The 20,061-nt window shown below is 56.5% G+C and overlaps 2 protein-coding genes across 7 annotated transcripts; both read left to right on the forward strand.

Annotated features, from left to right (window-relative positions):
• The first annotated feature begins 5 nt into the window (after positions 1-5).
• Positions 6-13,989, forward strand: SCAMP2 (secretory carrier membrane protein 2). Its single transcript, XM_077785838.2, has 9 exons — positions 6-119; positions 5,064-5,144; positions 5,632-5,721; positions 6,598-6,715; positions 7,320-7,448; positions 7,867-8,026; positions 8,549-8,650; positions 11,404-11,521; positions 12,582-13,989. Exons 1-9 carry the CDS (start codon positions 63-65, stop codon positions 12,726-12,728), a joined length of 1,002 nt encoding a protein of 333 aa, XP_077641964.2. The 5' UTR covers positions 6-62; the 3' UTR covers positions 12,729-13,989.
• Positions 13,990-14,283: 294 nt separating this feature from the next.
• On the forward strand, positions 14,284-18,965 carry ULK3 (unc-51 like kinase 3). 6 transcript variants are annotated; one of them, XR_014957574.1, is made up of 16 exons: positions 14,284-14,428; positions 14,667-14,807; positions 14,986-15,106; positions 15,210-15,314; positions 15,393-15,536; positions 15,629-15,711; positions 15,783-15,938; positions 16,013-16,118; positions 16,231-16,271; positions 16,389-16,491; positions 16,586-16,666; positions 16,784-16,862; positions 16,946-16,986; positions 17,068-17,115; positions 17,192-17,246; positions 18,033-18,965. XR_014957574.1 is itself a non-coding variant. In XM_085588501.1 (16 exons), the coding sequence occupies exons 1-16, from the start codon at positions 14,327-14,329 to the stop codon at positions 18,047-18,049; spliced, it is 1,407 nt and encodes a 468-aa protein (XP_085444627.1). In that variant the 5' UTR covers positions 14,284-14,326; the 3' UTR covers positions 18,050-18,965. The 6 variants fall into 6 exon arrangements, 4 of the variants coding, with proteins under 4 accessions (XP_085444627.1, XP_085444626.1, XP_085444624.1 ...); XR_014957573.1 differs by having other exon boundaries at positions 16,602-16,666; positions 17,192-17,613; positions 17,913-18,965; XM_085588501.1 differs by having other exon boundaries at positions 16,602-16,666.
• Positions 18,966-20,061: the final 1,096 nt, after the last annotated feature.

A 20,061-nucleotide genomic window follows, 5' to 3' on the forward strand; every position in this document is an offset into this window, starting at 1 on the left:
CGGGTGCCCCGGAAGCGCCAGGAGCGGCGGCGGCGGGAGCGGAGCAGCAGCGGGCCGCGCCCATGTCGGGCTTCGTCACCAACCCGTTCGCCGACCCGGTGGACATCAACCCCTTCCAGGTGGGCGCGGGGCGCGGGCGGGCGGCCCGGCTCCCCCGGCGCGGCCCGGCCTGGCCGGGCCCCCGTGCCCCGCACGCCGGGACGTGGCACTGAGTGAAGCGCCGCTGGCCAATGGCGGAGCCGCTGCTCCGCGCCTCGGCCAATCAGAGGCGGGGGGTGGGACCGGGGGGCGTGAGGCGGCCGCGACCCCGGCGCTGAGGGCGGCCTGGAGCCCGGGTGTCCCGCTCCCCCTGCCCGCCGGGGGTCCCGCTCCCCCTGCCCGCCGAGCCTCAGTGTCCCGCTCCCCCTGCCCGCCGGGGGTCCCGCTCCCCCTGCCCGCCGGGGGTCCCGCTCCCCCTGCCCGCCGAGCCTCGGGGTCCCGGTCCCCTTCCCCGCTGACCCCCGCCCGTCTCCTCCCTTCTCTGCATCCCCTTCCCGAGCTCCCCGCGCGGCCGCGGCCGGGGGTCCCGATCCCCTTCCCCAGCTCACCCCCGAGCGCTGGGGTCCCCCCGGGTCCCTCCCGCTGTGTCCCCGCTCCAGGCTACTCCTCACCCCGAGGAGGGCTCTCCCACACAGCTGGGAATGCCTGTTCTGAGGGCGTGTTAAAAATAATCCAGCGCTGGAGCCCTCTTAGCCGTGCTGTGTGGTGGTCTGGTTGTAAGCTGCGTCCCTCTGAGGTGTGTTTTTATGGTGTTTCAGCGTTTAAAAGTGAGTTCCCGTGTCAAAGCTGTGCATTTCGTGGTTCAGAGCAGAGGATTGCTGTTAAAGTCGCTGAGGACTTGGTCTGTGTTCACTGGGTTTGTCCTCTCTGGGATTGCCCTCTGAAAATCGGGGTCACTGGTGCAGGGGCTGGCCTGGAGCAGCCTCAGGGACACGGTGCCTGTGCAGTGCTGTGAAAATCAGGCTCTGGCCCTTGGCTCCTGCCAGCCTCACCTCCACTGCTTGCCTGGGATGCCATCCACAGCAAGGAGTGCTTTCCTGACCTTGGGTTTTGGGGCCGAGCCAAACACAAGTTGTTTGTTGATTAGCTGAGTCTTTTGAGGAATCAGAGTGAAAGAACTCTTTCTCTTCCTCATTTTCATTTTGATGCGGTCTTGTGACTCTCAGGAATGGGAAGAGTTGGGATGATTGTGTTCCTCTGATATTCATTCTGGAGGTTGGAATAGATTGCTGTTTGTGGACATGGGATTTGTTGCTTTTGCTTTGAGGAAGTAAATATTCCTAGAATCACATAATGGCTTGGGTTAGAAGGGAAATTAAAGCTCATCCAGTTCCACCCCCTGCCATGGGCACCTTCCACTATTCCAGGCTGCTCCAAGCCCCATCCAGCCTGGCCTTGGGTGCTGCCAGGGATCCAGGGGCAGCCACAGCTGCTCTGGGCACCCTGTGCCAGGGCCTGCCCACCCTCACAGGGAAGAATTTCCTAATATCCAATCTAATCTCTGTCAGTTTGAAACCATTCTTTGTTGTCCTGTCACTTTGGGCCCTTGTAAAAAGTCCATCTCCATCTTTCTTGTTGTCTCCCTTCAGCTGCTTTGTGCACATTAAAGCTGTCCTGGTATCTGGCAGAACAGGGCTGTGCCCACTCTTTATTCACTGCTCAAACAAAAAAAGGTTGAAGGTGATTTCCAAGCAGTAACTCCCATATCAGGCTCACTTCTTAACGAGGATCAACACATGTCCCACCGTGGATTCCTACCCTGTGACAGCTCTTTGCAGCTCCTCTGATCCTTGTGGAAGGTTCTGTACACTCCTCTCAGGACTGCAAGGTTTTGTCTTACCTTTTTTTTTTTTTTTTCCCTGAGAAAAATTCCTCCGTCCCCAGCAGCTGGTTGAGAAGAATTTTTGTCTGCTGCTTCCTGGAGCCTTGGAGCCTCGTTGGTCCGGTTTGAAGTGGAATCCCAGCCTGTGGGACAGCCTGTTCCCTGCCAGGGGCTGGATCCAGGTGTTGGCTCTGTGCTGGGGTGACAGTGACACCCCCTGCCATGCTCTGGGAGGAGCAGAAGCCTCCTCACCCTCCCAGCCCGTGCATCTCTGGTGCCACAGCACCAGGGCTGGCCCTCCTTGCTGGAGCACCCAGTTCAGTGCTTCATCCTCCTCAAATCCTGATGTGACCTGGGTTTCTGCCTTTTCAGGGGACTTTGTTCATGATGTTCGTTAAGCTTTGTGTAAAATAAGCTGCTTTGGTCCTTTTAAAAATATCTCTGGCTGCTCTGTTACTTATTGTAACCAGTTAATGAGAGATGATTAACTTCCTTCCTTTATCTAGTAACCTGCTGGAAGTGGCAGCTGCCTCCAAAACTTTGATTCAAGCTTCAGACAGAGCTGGAAACTTCCATCCTTTCCAGAGATATCAATAATGAAATCCTCAAGATTTCTCTCAGTGCATCTTCCAGGCAGTGGCAGCCCCCTGAGTCTGCAGGACTGGTTATATTTAGGGCAATACTGTGATATTTTGACAACTGTGTTAAATTCCAGGTGATTCTAGGTTGAGCTCTTTTTCCTTGATCTCATCTAGAGAGGCCTCTCATTTTGTTTCTTTAATCTGTGGGAACAGAAAGAAAAGAAAATACAGAATTCTTTGCACAAACATGCTGTATCCAAACTTTTCAGCAGCGTGACAGCAACTTCGTATTTGCATTAAAGCTGCATTTGAAAATAGTTTCAATATTCCTGGCAGTACAGTTTGGTCCAGATGTGCAGTTATTCTGGGCTGGGGGCATCTGAAGCTGTGAAAAACAACATCACACATCCCTGGCACTTGAGGAAGCCATGGTTGGAAGGGCAACAAATGGGATCTGCTCACGGCACCCTGGCAGGTTGAGCCATCATTGAATTGTGAGCACGAGCTTTGTGGCTGGACACCCTTATTGTGGCTCCAAGCGGTTCTGAATGAAATCCTTGTCTCCTGACCCTTTCTAAGGCTTGTTTCAAGAGGCTCAGCTGTCTTTTGCTGCCCAGCTGGCAGAAAATAGCTGTAAAACACGAAGTTTATGGGCAACTCCTCGCTGATTTCTGCATTCCTGGTGCTCTCTCATCCCTCGCTGCCTGCTCCGGGCTCACAGAGGCTGCTGCCCCTGCATCACCCTCTGCTTTCCTTCCTGCCCTACCCAGGCACGTGTCCAAACACTTCAGCTTTGTTGCAAATTCCCTGCTCTTTGGGTTCCTATTTTAGACACGCTTGCACAATAGCAGGCAAGTTCAGCTGAGCTGCTGGGCTTTGGACTTACAGCCTAATTAAATGATTTTTTTTTTAAGCTGTGCAATCAGATGAAAGCTTGTCTACCTTGGGAATCAAACTGTCGTGCAAATGAAGCCGTGGTGCTGCTCTCCCTGCCCTTGGAGAGCCTCCAGCTTTCTTTTGGGTGCAGATGAGCCAAGGGAAGTAAAACCTGTGCTTTACCGTGCTGCTGTAGCATTTTTCCTTATTCCCTGCCCACCCAGGCTCTCCGGAGGGTTATGCAGATTTCACTTTCCACTTCCCACACCTTGAAGGGAGTTTCTCTTCCTTGTGCAGTTGTTTTCTGCTGGACTTTAGTCCAGCGGGGGCTCGTGTGCTCCGGACTAAACGGTTTGTGCTGATGTGCAGCGCTACCGTGTGTGAGGGGAAGTGTAAACTTGTGCTGACAGCCCTTATCTCTGCACAGCTGAAACTTCCAGAGGAGTCAGGACTGAAATAAAAGCACTTTTTGTCTCCACCGTGACAGTGCTGCTGCTTCTTCCCACTTTTTGCAGCCCTTCCTTGCTGGGGAGTTGAACTTCCCCGAGCAGCAGCCGAATGTGTGATGCCTCAGCCCGGGGTGATTCACAAACGAGTGTGACCTGTTGGTGGGGAGTGCCTGCCGTGCAGGAGCTGTGCAGTTACTCATTAACAGCTCCCTGTGGATCCTGCTCAACAGAAGGCTGTGCTAGAACCCCAGGAATGGCTCCAGAGGGATTTTCCTCCGTGTCCCACCTCCATCAGCCCGGCTGCCGCAGCTCTGTCAGCCCCGCACGCGCCGGCGCGGCCTCGGGTCCTTCTCACCCCGTGGAGCACCACGTTAGGAGGGCTGCTCTGGACACACGAGGTGCTGAGGGAGGGAGAAGAAGCCACTTTGTAATTTTCTGACCCACACCCAGCCAGGAGGATTTCCGAGTTCAAAAAGGGCCTTGTTTCTGGAATAACTGAGGAGAGGAGTGCTCCAGAGGGCAGCACCTGGCTGCCCAAGAGGAATCTCTGCATGCAAAGGAGTAGGTGGAAAAGAGGAGATAAAAACAGCTGTGTAAAAGCCCTGCAGGTGAGGGGAGAGAGGTGTTCTGAGGTGTAGAGAGACTGTTTTTAAACATCAGAGGATTTGATGGAGACGAGTGGGAGGTGCTGTGAGTGGAAGTGAGAGCTGTTATGCCAGCAGCATTAAAACCTAAAATAATTGGTGTCACATCTCCAGCTCAATTTTCCTGTGTTTCACTTATCCAGAGCAATCATTGGCATTTTAGCTTGCCAGCATCTTTCAACCAGGATCAGCTGTATCTAAAACCTCATTTTGTGTGGCTCCATGCTTGCTTTGTGAGGCCCAGCAACATTCTGACCATGGGTGGATGAATCCAAATCCCTGGAAATTAGGAATAACTGGCTGTAGGTGAGCAGAAGTAACCTGCACAAAGTATTCCTGTGCCAAAAGCACATTGTGGTTGTTCAGACATCCCTCTTGGCTGAACAGGAGATTATTTCTGCTGACAAGTCTTGCCTTGCTGGTAGTCATCTCCTTGGATATTTAAATTCCATGCCAGCCAGGACCATCTCCCTGTGGCTGGGATGTGTTTCACCCCCTGAAATTCCCAGGTAACAAGCAGATGGAAAGCAGGCAGCATGGATAAGATGGAGCTGATGTTCTTAAAGGCCTTTTTCAAGTGGAACAATTCAGTGCCATCAGTGATGGCACCCCATATCCAGTGCTGATTTCTCCTTGTGCTCTCTCCCTCCAGGACCCCTCGGTGACACAGCTCACAAACACCAGCCAAAGTGGCTTGGATGAATTCAACCCCTTTTCCGAGAGCTCCCAGCGGGTACGTGCCACGTGTCTTTGTGCTCTGTGTACCTGGGGGTGCTTTTAGTGGTGTAGAAAGTCCCTTAATAGGTGCAGCTTAAAAAAAGAGGAATTCACAGCTGATTTCCCCGTGGATGTGGCTCGTGGCGTGCAGGAGTGGGAAATTGCTCTGCACTGGAGCAGTAATAAGCTCTCCACTGGCATGGAACAGCTCCTCTCCAGCTGGCTGCTGGCTCCCAGGGCAGCCCCATGAAGTGTGAAGGGGAAGATGGTTTGTGGCAGGCCACAGCAGGATTTATTTGCTCCCTGGGCTGGGAGCTGAGCTGCCCTGGCCATGCCACTGAGCGATGGCTGGGAGAGCCTCATCCTTATTCCCTGGCTGCTGCCATGAGCCAGGTAGGAGGAGGAGGAGTACAGGAAGGTGAGATTTGTGCTTTAAACAATTCACCAAGAGCCCGTTGTGTTTCTCCTGCCATGTTCTCCCTGCTGGCCCGTGTCTCTTGCAGACCAATGCGGCGCGGACGACGCCGGCGGTGCAGCCCTCGGGCCACTCGCAGCCGGCCGTGCTGCAGACATCCGTGGAGCCCACGCCACAGGTACAGCCCCTCTCTGCCCCCCTCCCAGCCTCCTCGAGCTCCCGGGGCCCCTGGCAGAACAGGATTCCCTGGGGTGGGGACTGGGAAGCTGCAGGTGATCTTTTCCACTTGCATTTCCAAGGCATGTTTTTGTAGGGAATGCACACGTACAGTGCTTCTTACATCTCTTTCCCTGTCCCTCTGGTGGCAGAGCTTGCTTTGACTTGTGTCCTGTTGGCTCTGGCTTCCCTCTGGAAATCCTGGAATGAATCCTGCTAATGCTTTTAGCTTAGTTCTGGTGTCTAGTCAGACACACTCAGTGAGTGCCAGGAGAATACCCGCCTGCCAGCACCACCTCATCTGAAGAACTGAGGCTGCTGGGAGAAAGAATCATTTCTCAGAATACAAAGCAGGTAGAAAGATCCTTAAGAGGTGTGGTAGGCAGCTGGGAAGGGAATTGTCCTGGTAAGCCCAGGAGCCCTGCTCACCACTCTGTTGTGAGGTGCTCAGAGCAGTGAGGTGAACAGCAAGGCAGAAGAAGCTGTGGAAAAGCTCCTCTTGCCAGCCCTGACTTCCTGTAGGATAACTTGATTTTGTCCTCCAGTGGCAGAATCGAGATGACTGAGGCTGAGCTTTCATGTTACCCTGTGCCCAAGATGTCTGAGGCTGAGCTTTCATGTCACCCTGTGCCCAAGATGTCTGAGGCTGAGCTTTCATGTCACCCTGTGCCCAAGATGTCTGAGGCTGAGCTTTCATGTCACCCTGTGCCCAAGATGTCTGAGGCTGAGCTTTCATGTCACCCTGTGCCCTGCTTCCTTCCCAGCCTGGCATCCGGTGGTGCCACCACAGCCCAGCCCAGGGCAGGGCTGACCTCTCTGCTGTCTGTCCCCTCCCCAGGCCGTGGCTGCAGCAGCACAGGCAGGGCTGCTCCAGCAGCAGGCAGAGCTAGAGAGGAAGGCAGCTGAGCTGGAGAAGAAGGAAAGGGAACTGCAGAGCCACGCAGCCAGCATCGACCGTGAGTACTGACTCCTGCCCAGAGCAGCCTGGACCGCTGGCTTTGCCAGGATTTCAGGAAAACTCCCTGGGGCAACCCTTCTGGAACAGTGCCTGGCATCCCACAGCTTCCCAGCTCAGAGAGGGGATGCTGGAGGCCAGCTCTGGTGGGCCCCTGCCCTCAAGCAGCTGCATTTCACCACCAAAAGCTCTCAGGCTGTACCCGTGTCAGAGCTGCTGAGTGACGCTGCCACACTGAGGCTTCTCACTGAGAGCAGCAAAGCTCTACTTAACCACAGGAACCCAATGTTTTTGCCCCTAATCTTGGTCTGAAGTGGCTGAATCTGGGCTTGCAGGGCTGAGTGATGGTGGCTGTGATGGCCCTTTGGACAGTGCAGGGGAATTCTGCTTTCCTCAAGGGAAAAGCAGCTGCTGTGCCAGCAGTTTATCCCATTCCTGCTGTGCTGCCTGCTCAGATGTAGGATCTGCCCAGCTCTGGGCTCTGCCAAAGTTCTAATGCATGAATTAAACAATAGCTGAATGGCTGCTTGGAAATTCTGGGGTGGGAATTAGTCTTTGAATGAGACAAGAGCAAGTGAAGAGCTGCTCCTTCCTTCCTCCCACAGCGAGGCAGAACAACTGGCCTCCTCTGCCCAAGAAGTGTCCCATCAAGCCGTGCTTCTATCAGGATTTCTCTGCAGACATCCCAGCTGACTACCAGCGGATATGCAAGATGCTCTATTACTTGTGGATGTGTAAGTAATGGCTTCAACTGCAGTCAGGATTCTTCTGGAGGAGGTTCTGTGTGAAAAGCTGAGCTCTGTCGCACTGTAAATGCTCTTGGTGCAAGGCTAAAGTTGCATTTCCCTCCTTCCTTATGAAGGTAAATGTGAAGAACCTCGAGTTTGCTTTGGAAATAGCTCATTCATGACAGAATTTTAATTGTTTACTGGAGGCTTGAACAACTATTTAAGATTTGGCTGTGAGCAGCAGGATCAGACCAGCTTCTTAGGTCAAGCTCTGTTTCCCTTCCAAGGGAGGCAGAGAAATTAGATGGCCCAAAGTCAACCTTAATTTCTGCAGCTCTCCCGGTGTTCAGTGAGACATTAGGGATGCTTTGGAGTTTCCAAGAGCTTGCTGATGTTGTTTTTCTCTCTCTCCCACCCCAAACAGTGCATTCCATCACCCTGCTCCTAAACCTGCTGGCTTGCTTGGCGTGGTTCACAGTCGACAGCAACAGAGGAGTAGACTTTGGTCTCTCGATTCTGTGGTTAATTTTATTCACTCCTTGTGCCTTTCTCTGTTGGTACCGACCAATTTACAAGGCTTTCAGGCAAGTACTGTTGGTTTGTTGTTTTTTTTTCTGTTACAGGGATGTATTTCTTAGTGGGAGGAGCTTTGGGTTTATCTGTTCCCATCGTGTTTTGCCCGCAGGATTTTTCCAGCTCTTTGCATCATTAGATAAACCCAAACCACTATGTTACTAAACATATTAGATCTGTCTGATAGAACTTAATTATGGTGATCCTTTTTCATCCTGAAATCCAAGCCTAAGCAGACATAGGACTCCTTAAATTAATTTTTTATTCACTTTGTTAATTTCTAAGACACTGTTTGGTATGTTGATGTTGAGCACACTGCATTTGTTGAGGGAGCTGCCTTCACCCCACTTGCACTGGGCAGAGCTCTGCATCTGCAGTGGACACATTTGGGTGCCCAGATTCCTCCCCACATCACCTCCCCTCAGCAGCTCTTCCCCGGAGAAAGGAGTTCACTGAAGCTGTTCCTCTCCTCTCAGAGCAGGGACTCAGTGCAGGGATCACAGGTTTCACTCCTGTTGCCATCTCTCCCACAGGTCTGACAGCTCCTTCAGCTTCTTCGTCTTCTTTTTCATCTTCTTCTGCCAAATAGCAATCTACATCATCCAGGCTGTCGGAATTCCTGGCTGGGGAGACAGGTAAGCTTGGCTTCGCTGCCTGCCGTGTCACACATCCCTTTTCTCACCAGGGCTGTGACTGGCAGGAGCTTTGGGGCCTGCTTCTGACAGCTGCCTGTTCTTTCTGCTGTGGTTTTCCTCTCTCAGCTCATGCACAGCCTTGGCAGATCCCAGCTGCCTCCCTCCTCTGCTCTTCCCATCCTAATCCCAGTATGTGAAGGAGTATGAGAAGGGGAATATGTGAATTACTGGGTGTTGGGCAGAAATCCTTCCCTGTGAGGGTGGCAGGCCCTGGCACAGGATGCCCAGAGCAGCTGTGGCTGCCTCTGGATCCCTGGCAGTGCCCAAGGCCAGGCTGGATGGGGCTTGGAGCAACCTGGGACAGTGGAAGGTGTCTCTGTCCATGGCAGGGGAGTGGAATGTGCTGAGTTTTGAGGCCCCTTCCAACCCGAACCATTCTGTGATTCTGTGAGAACTCTTCTATGCCTCTGTTGCTGCCTTCTCCCTCACTCAGTACAGATCATATTTGCTCCTCTGGTGTGTACCAGATCTGCCTGGTTCAAACTGGAGCCTTCCCTGACAGCAGTGTGGGGCTGAGGGATCTCTGACCTGAAATCTAGGTGCTGCTCACCCAGATACTGCTGCTACCACGCTGACTCTGTCCCCAGACTCTTCCTGAATCCCTCTGGAGCGTGCACTTGGTGGGCTGAGATGAGCAGAGAGGCTTTTAGCCTCGCCCTTTCTCAGTGACATTGTCCAGAAGGGTGAGTGCTTCTGGAGCGGCTGCAGCAGCCCGGTGTCAGCAGCCATGCCCTGCAGGAGAGCACAGCCTTTCCTCTCGCCTCGCTGCCTCGGCTGCAGCTCCCGCTGTGCACTCGGCGAGCTCAGGGAAAGCTTAGCAGCCCGTGCTGCCTCTCCCGAGGGAAGCCTGCAGGCAGGAGCTGCTGTCTATTTGTGCCCTCTGCCTGCAGAAGGGCCCGTGGGCAGCGCTGTCCCCGGCCTCCCCCTGCTGTGGGGGCTGGGAGGGGGTTTGGTCTGGCTTGCAGAGGCTGCCTGAAGCTTTCTGCTCCGTTTCCTCCCGCCAGACAGCGCGGGTATTTTTGGCTGCGGTGCGTGCTGTGCCTTTCCGCTTCCCTGTGCCGTGAGGAGCGCTGCCACACATGGGATGGGACCCCATCCCTCCCTCCTGCTGGCACACGGCGTGCTTGGTGGAGCACTTGGAAAGGTTCCTCTCTCCAGCACCCAGGAAGGTGTTCCTCTGAGTGAGATGTCTTGGTATTTTCAGCCACAGCCAAGTCTGGTAACTCCTTGAATTCTCCCTGTCCCTTCCCTTCAACAGTCCCAGTGTCTGGAACTTAGAATCACAGTGGAATCACTGAATGCTTTGGGCTGGAAGGGATCTTAAGGCTCATTGTCAGAACCCCAGCCTGATTTAGGGGCTCCGTGGGGTGGAAAAGTCTCCTCCAACCCGAGCTTCCAAAGAAAGGCTCAGCAGTCTCTGTTGCTCAGTCTCAAGGCAGTTTATTGCAAGTTGTTATCTAAAAGATTTTCTCCTTGAGCTGCTGTGGTTTGCTCACAGCTCAGGCAGAGGCACACACACCCTGACATCCTCTCTGACTCCCGACTGCTTCTTCTCTCCCCACCAGGGCTGCTGCTGTCTTTTATATGGTACATTACGTGTTACACGGTTACAGTTTTTCCCCAATGCCTATTACCTATATTAAATGGTGCTTTTCTATCTTTTATATGGTACATTACGTGTTACATGTTTACAGTTTTTCCCCAATGCCTATTACCTATATTAAATGGTGCTTTTCTATTCTAAACCAATCCATAAATGCCAACATCACCAGGAACATGGAGGTAAGGAAGAAGAAAGAGGAGGAACAGGACCGGCCTACATTCCTCCATCTTAAAACCTCTGACCCCCATGTACAAAACTAAAACCCCCCTGTACAGTTGTTAAACCCCCCTTGTACAGCACTAAAAAATTCTTCCCTTTACTTTGTGACTACTTCTACTGTAATATCTAAACTTTTGTGACTTCTTGTTCTTCCTGCAAGGTTGATAAATCATTCCATGGCTCAAACCCAAAATCACAGCTCTTTCCAGCTGCCTGCCAGGGTCTCAAATGCCTCCAACCAGGGTCTGGAACATCCAAAAATGTCTGAGGGACATTTTGAGTTCCAACAGCTCATCTCATCCATGGGCATGGACACCTTCCATTATCCCAGGTTGCTCCAATCCCCATCCAATCTGGCCTGGGACACTTCCAGGGCTGGAGCAGGCATAGCTGTTCTGGGCAACCTATGCCAGGGTTTCACCACCTCCATCCCTTCCTGCTCTTTCTCCTGCTCCTGACCCTGAATCCCAGTCAGGGTGACACTCAGGTCCAGGCTCTAGACCTGCCAGCTGATCTCTTCCAATTTAGCTGTTCCAGCCTATCTTTACCCCACTTGGCTGAATTTTGAGAAGGTGCCCATGGAAGTCACAGTTGGCGCCAAGGCTATTGATTTTGCTGCCTGAGGGGAGGGCACGGGACTGGAATGTGGGTGGGATGAGCACAATCCTTCTCTAAAAATGCTAATGGAAACTCTATCCCCAAAACAAGACGGATGAGCTCCAGGATGAACTCCAGGCTCCCGTTTCCACAGCTGCTTGGTTCTGTGCTCCCCTGTAACCTTCCCCTGAGGCGTGTGTGTGCTCCCTCCTGTGCTCCAGCTGTGCTGGAATGCTGTCCATGCTCACCTCCTCTCCTCTCCTGTCCCTGGCAGCGGCTGGATCGCGGCGCTGTCGGAGGTGCACGGGAACGTGGCCGTGGTGGTGATCATGATGGTGGTGGCAGCGTTCTTCACGCTCTGTGCCGTCCTCTCCCTCTTCCTCCTCAAGCAGGTGAGTGGCTCCAGGGCCAGCAGAGCTCAGGCTGCCCCCAGGGCTCGTGGTTTGACACCTCCCTTCACCCACCTGGGAGTGATGATGGGATGGTGGGTCAAGAGGTTTTAATTAAAGTAGTTTTGCTTGTGCTTCCTGCAGCGATGCCAAGTTTTTTGGACACTCTTGAAGTGGGAAGTAGCCTCCCTTTGGAGTCACAGAATCATGAAATTATTTTGGAAGGGACCTTAGAACTCACCCTACCTCCTGCCAAAGGGCAGGGACACTTTCCACTATCCCAGGGTGCTCCAAGCCCTGTCTAACCTGGCCTGGAACATCTCCAGGGATCCCGGGGCAGCCACAGCCTCTCTGGGCAACCCGTGTCAGGGCCTCCTCACCCTCACAGAGGAGGATTTTTCCCCTGATACCCCATCTAACCCTGCCCTCTGGCAGTTTAAAACCATTGTCCCTTGTGCCTGGAGCTGGCAGAGCAGAGGTGGCCATGGCTCTGTTCAGCATCCAGGGATTTTCAGTCACTGCTCCCACAGCATTTTGGGGCTTTTCAAAGCCTGGTGGGATCCCAGCGAGTGCCTTCCCACTGGTTCTTAAGCCCAGCCCTCCTCCCTCCTCCTGCCTGACAGCAGCAGGGCTGGATTTCTGCAGGAGCAGCAGAAATGGAGCCTGGGGAAGGCAAGGACGGGCTGGACTGATCCTCTTTCTGTTGGTGCTTCCATCTGCTCTCCTGCCTTTATCCTGGTGCTGTTGGCACCTTCAGGTCCTGCGCTCCAGGAAACACTGGGTTAAATCTGAGCCATCACAGTATGGGGAGTTTTGGGTCTGAAACCAGCAATTTTGGGTGAGAGCTTCACATTTTTCAGCAAAGAAAGGTCTCCTGAAATCCACAGCACACATTTGCTAGGAGCCATGGAGGCACGGGCTGCTTAGCCAAGGGAAAGCTGGATGTGTGCAGCAATCCCACGGCCACAGGCTGATTTCATTCCCTGTTTCCCTCCCCTGTGTGCAGCAATCCCACGGCCACAGGCTGATTTCATTCCCTCTTTCCCTCCCTTCTTGTCCCCAGGTGCATTCCCTGTATCGGCGCACAGGAGCCAGCTTCCAGAGGGCGCAGGAGGAGTTTTCCCAAGGCATCCTCACCAACAGAAGCTTCCAGAACGCAGCAGCTGGGGCGGCCTCCTCGGCTGCACAGAGTGCTTTCCGGGGAAACTAACCCTTCCCGGGAAATCCAGCCCTTCTTCCCGGGAAATCCAGCCCTTCTTCCCGGGAAATCCAGCCCTTCTTCCCGGGCTGCCTCCCTCTCGCTTCCTCTGCCCTCATCTTCCCAACCTTCTTTTTTTAATTTTTTTTTTTTCCTGAAAATGCACTTTTTTGGGGGGTATCATGTGAGCTCTGTGATGCCGACACTCCTGATGAGAAGGTTTTTTTTTGGCTTCAGCTGAGCTACGGTTTGGATGATCAGTTTTACCTGTCTTGTTTTGGGGTGTGGGGAGATGGGGGAAGACATTCTCTGAGGTAGATATTCCTCTTTCCAGGACCTTCCAGGTGTTTGTCTCTTCCTCCCCTCACTCTGTCTGTAGCAGGAAGATGAGGGGAAGCAAGTTTTTGATTTTACTCTCTCTTCTCTTGACCTTTGCTCTGAAGAACTTGATTATCTACTGTTTTGGGAGGGTTTTGTAATGTGCATGTAGTTGATGTTGTTAATTTTAAGAACAGAAACCGTACTTCTGATTTATTACACTCACACAATGCTGTATTTTGACCTCATAACTGCTGGGCTTCCTGAGAGCCAGGAACGAAAATCTAGGAGCAGGGGGGAGTGTGTGGGAGTGTATTTCCCCTGGTGCCCCCAGGGCACATCCCTTGCTTCCACGAGGATCCTGCAGGTGCCAGCCCTGGGCACAGAGAGGAGGAGAAGGGAATTGGTGGAGGCTGAGCCTTCTCGGTGACTTGAAACCAGGAGAGGGAGGGAAAAGGGATGTTGGTTTGGCTCCCAGCTCCAGCTTTGGCAGCTGAGGATGCTGGGTCACACAGTGCCTGTGACGCCCTTCTCCAGCTAACCTTGGATGAGTCTTTCTCCAGGGAAGGCTCCTCCCTGCCTTCCTCCTCACGAGTTTAATTGTTTTTTAGCTGGGAAGGAACTGTTTTCGTGTGTGTTCAGCTGCATCCCACGCTGGGATGTCCCTTGGGATGTGGATGGGGACAGGTTCCCACCTCTCCCTCCTTCAGCCCCGTGGTTTGGGTGTGGGGGAGAGGGTTTCATGCAGATTTGGCTTTGTGGTGCCCCTTTGCCGGGCTGGGGGTTGTATTAGACCCGCATCCCGTGCCGGTGAGGGGCGGCAGGGGGGCGCTGGGATTCAGAAATCGGTATTTTTACACCCTTTTCCTTCTGTATTATTGGATTTTTTTTTTTTCCCCGCGTCTGATCTTTTAATGTTTAAAAAATTATTAATAAAAACTGTTCATGTGGTCCAGATACGGTGCCCGCGCCGGTTGAGGGGGGCGTGGCCAGTGTATGGGCGTGTCTATGGACGTGGTATTGTATTGTGATTGGTTGGGGTGTGGCCAATGTAAATGAGGTGAGTCGGGGGCGTGGCTTGATTCCATATGAATGGTGTGTGAGCGTGGTCATGACTGATGGAGGCGTGGCCTGGAATTGTGATTGGTTGGGGTTGGCTCGGGGGCGTGGCTTGTTGCGGTATGAATGACGTGTGGGCGTGGCCGGGCGCCGCAGGGGGCGTGGCCGGGCCGTGGCGCGCCGGGAAGGCGGAAGCGGCTCCCGGGCAGCGGGGCCGGGGCTCCGCAGGGGCCATGGCCGGGGCCGGCTGGGCCCCGCCGCGCCTCGACGAGTTCATCCTCACCGAGCCCCTCGGCTCGGGCACCTACGCCACCGTCTACAAGGCCTACAGGAAGGTAGGGCCGAGCCCGCCGCGGGGGTCGCCTTTTTGCTCCCGAATCTGCCCCCCCCACGCCCGTGGGATCCCCGTTTTCCAGTGGTCCACATGGGGTACCACCCCCATAGCCCTTGCCTGGCACCTGCTGCCCCCTGGAAGGGGGTTTTTCCCTCCCCTCCCTACGCGGCGGGCTGGGGGAGCAGCCCCGGGTGGCTCTTTGGGGGTGGGGGTGCAGCGTTGTCGCCCCTCCTCGGCAGAGGGACACCCGTGAGGTGGTGGCCATCAAATGTGTCAACAAGAGGAGCCTGAACCGGGCATCGGTGGAGAACCTGCTGACGGAGATCGAGATCCTCAAGACCATCCGCCATCCCAACATTGTGGAGCTCAAGGACTTCCAGGTGGGCTGGGGGCTTCCCGGGGGGCCTCCGAGCCAGAACTTCTCTGGCTTGGATCCATCCCCGCTTCCCGCGGGTGTATCCGTGGGGCTTGGTGCCAGCAACTGGGCAAACTGGTCCAGGTGAAGCTGTGTGGGTGGGACTGGCTGGGGTGGCACGGCAGGGTCTCGTTGCCCCGCAGTGGGACAGTGAGCACATCTACCTGATCATGGAGTTCTGCGCCGGGGGGGACCTCTCCCGCTTCATCCGGATGCGCCGGATGCTCCCCGAGAAGGTGGCACGCGTCTTCCTGCAGCAGCTCGGTGAGGACACCCCGCCTGGCTCCCGCTCTGGCTCTGCTGGGGACCCTTCCCCGGGGTTTCGGGGCGCAGGGCTGCGCTATCACGCGCCCATCCACCCGCCCAGCCTGTGCCCTGAAGTTCCTGCACGACCACAACATCTCCCACCTGGACCTGAAGCCGCAGAACATCCTCCTGAGCGCCCCGGAGAACCCCCAGCTGAAGCTGGCAGGTCAGGGCAGCCCCTGGCAGGGGCTGGGAGGGGGCAAATCCCTTCTCCCTGGGCCCCCACGAGCTCTCTGTTGGGCAGATTTCGGCTTTGCTCAGTACATGTCCCCGTGGGACGAGAAGCACGTGCTGCGCGGCTCCCCGCTCTACATGGCCCCCGAGATGGTGTGTCGGCAGCACTACGACGCCCGCGTGGACCTCTGGTCGGTGGGCGTCATCCTTTACGGTGGGTTTGGCTTTTATTGCCCTGGGGGGCTCTACTCAGGGCTGGTTTCCCCCTCTCCATCTCCCCCCACTGCTCCTTCCCCCCCACCACAGAAGCACTTTTTGGGAAGCCGCCCTTCGCTTCCCGCTCCTTCGCCGAGCTGGAGGAGAAGATCCGCAGCGACCGGGCTGTGGAGGTAACGTGGGGTGGGGTGGGGCTGGGGGTGCTCTCACAGCGCTCAGTGGGCTCAGCCCCTTCCTTCCCCAGCTTCCCAGCCGGCCCCAGCTCTCTCAGGAATGCCGGGATCTCTTGGGACAGCTGCTGGAGAGGGACCCTCGGAAGCGCATCTCCTTCGAGTGCTTCTTTGCCCACCCCTTCGTGGACATGGAGCACATCCCCGGCCCCGAGAGCCTGGGCAAGGCGGTGAGCGGGCCTGGGGGCTGCAGCCTGGCAACGGGGGCGTTCCAAGCCCTGAGACCCCCCCTTGTGTCCCCCAGACCGACCTGGTGGTGGAGGCGGTGAGGAAGGATCAGGAGGGAGACGCCGGTGCCGCCTTCTCCCTCTACCGCAAAGCCCTGGAGTATTTCGTGCCAGCACTGCACTGTGAGTCCCCGGGGGGCTGCGTGGGGCCTGGGTGTGTTTCTGGGGGGGCAGCACCCCGGGGGAGTCCAGCTTTTAGCCCACTCACCCCGTGTTTGGTCATTCTCCCCCGTAGATGAAAGCGACGCACGGCGCAAAGAAGCCATCCGGGCCAAGGTGAGCCAAAACCCGGATGGTTTTGGGTGGGTTTGGGTGGTTTCTGCGGGGTGGGGGCAGCACCTCCATCCTCTGCACCCCATATCAGGGGTCTCCTCACCCCCATGATGTGCACAGGTGAGGCAGTACATCTCCCGAGCTGAGGAGCTGAAGGTGTTGGTCACCTCCAGCAACAAGAACCTCCTGGAGAAAGGAAACCCGGCCAGAGAGCTCCTTAAAGGTACTGATTTTTGCCCATACCCCGGTGTCGGAGCTGGCAGGGGCCGTGGTGGGGTTTTGGGCTGAAGGGTGAAGGTTTTGGGCAATCCCCGTAGCCGTGTCCCCTTGCAGAGATGGCCAAGGACAAGCCCCGGCTCTGCGCGGCGCTGGAAGTGGCTTCAGCTGCCATCTCCAAGGTGAGGGGTGGCCTTGGGGGTCCCCTCACCCCTCGAGGGAAGGGGGAGCTGCAGACCTGGTGGGGAGGGAGCTGCTGGACCCCCCCAGGCACAGCCAGCCCCCGGGGCCTCTTGCAGGAGGAGGAAGGCAGGGATGACAGTGACGCCCTGGAGCTGTACCAGCAGAGCCTGGGGGAGCTGCTGCTGCTCCTGGCCGGTGAGTTGGGGCTGAGGCCGGGGTTCTGGGGCCAGGATGGGTCCTGCCCCCATCCCTCATCCCGTGGCACATTTCCCCTGCAGCGGAGCCGGCGGGGCGGCGGCGGGAGCTGCTCCACGCCGAGGTGAGTGCCAGCCCTGGGACACCCGGCCGTCCCTGGTGGCCTGGCTCCAGAGGGACTGTGTCCTCTCTCTGTCCCCACCAGATCCAGACCCTGATGGCCCGAGCCGAGTACCTGAAGGATCAGATCAAGGTAGGATGACTGGGGGGGGGCTCTGGAGCGTGCTGGGGGAGGATAAAGGCTGGAAAATCCCCTTCTCCCTTGGCAGATGCGGGAGGCACAATCCATGGGCAAAGAGGCGCTGGCAGAGTCGGTCCGGAGCGGTGAGTCACCCTTTGCCACGGGCACTTGGGCGAGGTTCCCCAGCCGTGGGGATGTCCCTGCCCGCGGCTGACCCCAGCCCCACCCAGCCCCGCTCCCTCGGCATGGCCCCGTCCCCGCCGGGATCCCCCTGGGTGGTGGGGACAGCCCGGTGTGCCCGGGACATCCCGGTGCACCTGGGGACAGCCCGGTGTGCCTGGGGACAGCCCGGTGTGCCTGGGGACAGCCCGGTGTGCCCGGGACAGCCCGGTGTGCCCGGCACAGCCCGGTGTGCCCGGGGACAGCCCGGTGTGCCTGGGGACAGCCCGGTGTGCCCGGGGACAGCCCGGTGTGCCTGGGGACAGCCCGGTGTGCCAGGCACAGCCCGGTGTGCCTGGGGACAGCCCGGTGTGCCCGGGACAGCCCGGTGTGCCCGGGGACAGCCCGGTGTGCCTGGGGACAGCCCGGTGTGCCCGGGGACAGCCCGGTGTGCCTGGGGACAGCCCGGTGTGCCAGGCACAGCCCGGTGTGCCTGGGGACAGCCCGGTGTGCCCGGGACAGCCCGGTGTGCCCGGCACAGCCCGGTGTGCCTGGGGACAGCCCGGTAAGTCCCTGTGTGCCCCGGCACAGCCCGGTGTGCCCGGGACAGCCCGGTGTGCCTGGGGACAGCCCGGTGTGCCTGGGGACAGCCCGGTGAGTCCGGGGACAGCCCGGTGAGTGCAGGGACAGCCCGGTGAGTCCCCGTGTGCCCCGGCACAGCCCGGTGAGTCCGGGGACAGCCCGGTGAGTCCCCGTGTGCCCCGGCACAGCCTGTACCTTGCAGTGACTCCCGGAGCTGCCCCGTCGGACGCTGCTCGCTGCCTGCCCGGAGATGCCGGCGCCGGGACAAGGCTTTGGTCCCCCGCACCGGGGTGACACCCGGGGGTCACCCTTGGGCTCCCAGCCCCGGGGGGCTCGGCGGGGCCATCTGCCCCTCTCCCAGGCGCTGGCTCATTTCCCTGCCAGCCCTGCCTCGACCGTCTGCTGCTGCAGCCTCCCCTGCCACAGCGGCCGGGTTATTCCACTCTAATTCCCTCCGCTGGCTCCGTGGCAAGGGTATTTTTATCCTGGCACTGGGCTCTGGCAGGACATCCCCCCTGCTTTTTCAGCTGGGTGGTTCTTCAACCTCCTAAATTCTGGGAGAGCCCACACGAACCACAAATCCGGCCGGGAGCTGAGGGTGGGCAGGGATGCTCCGCTGTGCCTTCCTCGCCCAGCACCTACCTCTGCATCCGCCGCTGCTCGGCCAGCCTCCAGCACCCGCTGCACTGGCCCTGCCCGGCCATCCTGCCTGCCTCTCGCTGCTGGAGCTCTGGGAATGAGGCTTTTCCTTCCTAAACCTGGAGCCCTGCCTCTCACTGCTGGAGCTCTGGGAATGAGGCTTTTCCTTCCTAAACCTGGAGCCTGGCAGTTCTGGCTGCATCTCAGTGTCACCACCGCGAGCAGCGCTCGGCGGGGACCGATTGAGTCGGGCACGAGCAGCAGTCAGTCACCTTCAGGGGGACACTCTCAGCATCCCGCCTGCCCTGCTCCACTCCTCAGGGCCCTGATCCCAAAAACATCCAAATCATATTCCCAGGAGTCATTGTTATGGGGTGCTGATGTTGCCTGTCCTGCAAAACAAGGTACTTGTCTCAAAATCTACTGTATCTCAAGGGAATGTAATTTATTGTCTTTAATAAACTTTAATTTTGATTTCTCCACCTCCTCTGCACTCAGATTTGTGATTTAAGCCTCCGGGGGGGTCCCCAGGCAAACCCAGGACCCAGAGGCCACCTGGGGTCCTGGAGGCATCGAGGCGGGCTGGGGACCCTCGTATCTGTTCCCCCAGGAGCAGAGCTGGGGTGTCCCCTCCTCTGCTCCAGCAGTGCTGTTCCTTCCTGTGCTCCCCAGGGACACGAGGCAGCCAAAGCAAGGTTTGACCTTGTTTTCACTTCCCATCTTTTTTATTTTTCTGTGTGTGTGGAAAACACGGAGCAGAACGACACGAGCCGTTACGTAAAACCCTCTTTCCTCCAATAGATTCTTGTGGCGGGTGAGGAAGGGCCGGGCTGAGCCGTGAGGGGAAGCCGAAGGGCTGAAGCGAACAACGGGAGGATTTTTGGGGTGTCCCACAGATATTCTGAGCCATGACCTCTTCCCAAGACAGCCTCCCCCCACACCCTACCCCTTTGCCGGGCTCAAACCAGCACAGAGCTTCCCGGGCAGAGACAACAAGGCACTTCTATATCTTTTTACTCGTATTATTGTTATTATTCAGAGCAGAGATGATATCCCCAGGCTTTAAAGTGCTTTCCCGGCCCGTGGCGGGCGTGGGGCCGCCGGGGTTGGCTGCAGCAGCCGGAGTGGAGGATCACATCTGCCTTCACGCTCGGCCGCCAGCGCGGCCCATCCCCGGCCCCGGGAGCAGGACGGGCTCTGGGTGCTCGTCTTGGTTTGAAAGGACAGGAGTCTGTGGAGGAAGGCAAAAGCCTCCTGTGAAATGGAAAAGGTAAACCCCCTCCCTCTGAATTACCTCAATTTTAAAAAAGGCTCTCAGGCAAAGAGATGGGAATAACAGTTCTTTACTAGGGAAAAAAAAACTAAATAATAATAATAATAATAATAATTTTAAAAATGTAATTATTACAAACAAAACTAGTGATAGAGTCAGAAAGCTGACACCCTGAGGAGTCAGGGTGTTGGTGATAGTCCAGTGAAATATGGCTGCTCCTCCTGGAGGGGCAGATGAAATGCTGCTGGAGAGGGGATCTGGAGAAGGGTGGAGTTTTCTCTGAAGGTCTGGGGATGGAGTAGCTG

This window comes from Lonchura striata, chromosome 10, assembly GCF_050655825.1.
Source record: "Lonchura striata isolate lonStrDom1 chromosome 10, ASM5065582v1, whole genome shotgun sequence".
In the NCBI taxonomy this organism is placed as follows: domain Eukaryota; kingdom Metazoa; phylum Chordata; class Aves; order Passeriformes; family Estrildidae; genus Lonchura; species Lonchura striata.

Bases quoted from the DNA above. Each gene is read 5' to 3' on its own strand.
- SCAMP2 (XM_077785838.2), top strand. From the start codon at position 63: ATGTCGGGCTTCGTCACCAACCCGTTCGCCGACCCGGTGGACATCAAC. The intron at 120-5,063 runs GTGGGCGCGGGG...CTCTCCCTCCAG, and splicing joins TGGACATCAACCCCTTCCAG to GACCCCTCGGTGACACAGCT. The intron at 8,651-11,403 runs GTAAGCTTGGCT...TGTCCCTGGCAG, and splicing joins ATTCCTGGCTGGGGAGACAG to CGGCTGGATCGCGGCGCTGT.
- ULK3 (XM_085588498.1), top strand. From the start codon at position 14,327: ATGGCCGGGGCCGGCTGGGCCCCGCCGCGCCTCGACGAGTTCATCCTC. The intron at 15,537-15,628 runs GTGGGTTTGGCT...CCCCCACCACAG, and splicing joins GGTGGGCGTCATCCTTTACG to AAGCACTTTTTGGGAAGCCG. The intron at 15,939-16,012 runs GTGAGCGGGCCT...TGTGTCCCCCAG, and splicing joins CCGAGAGCCTGGGCAAGGCG to ACCGACCTGGTGGTGGAGGC.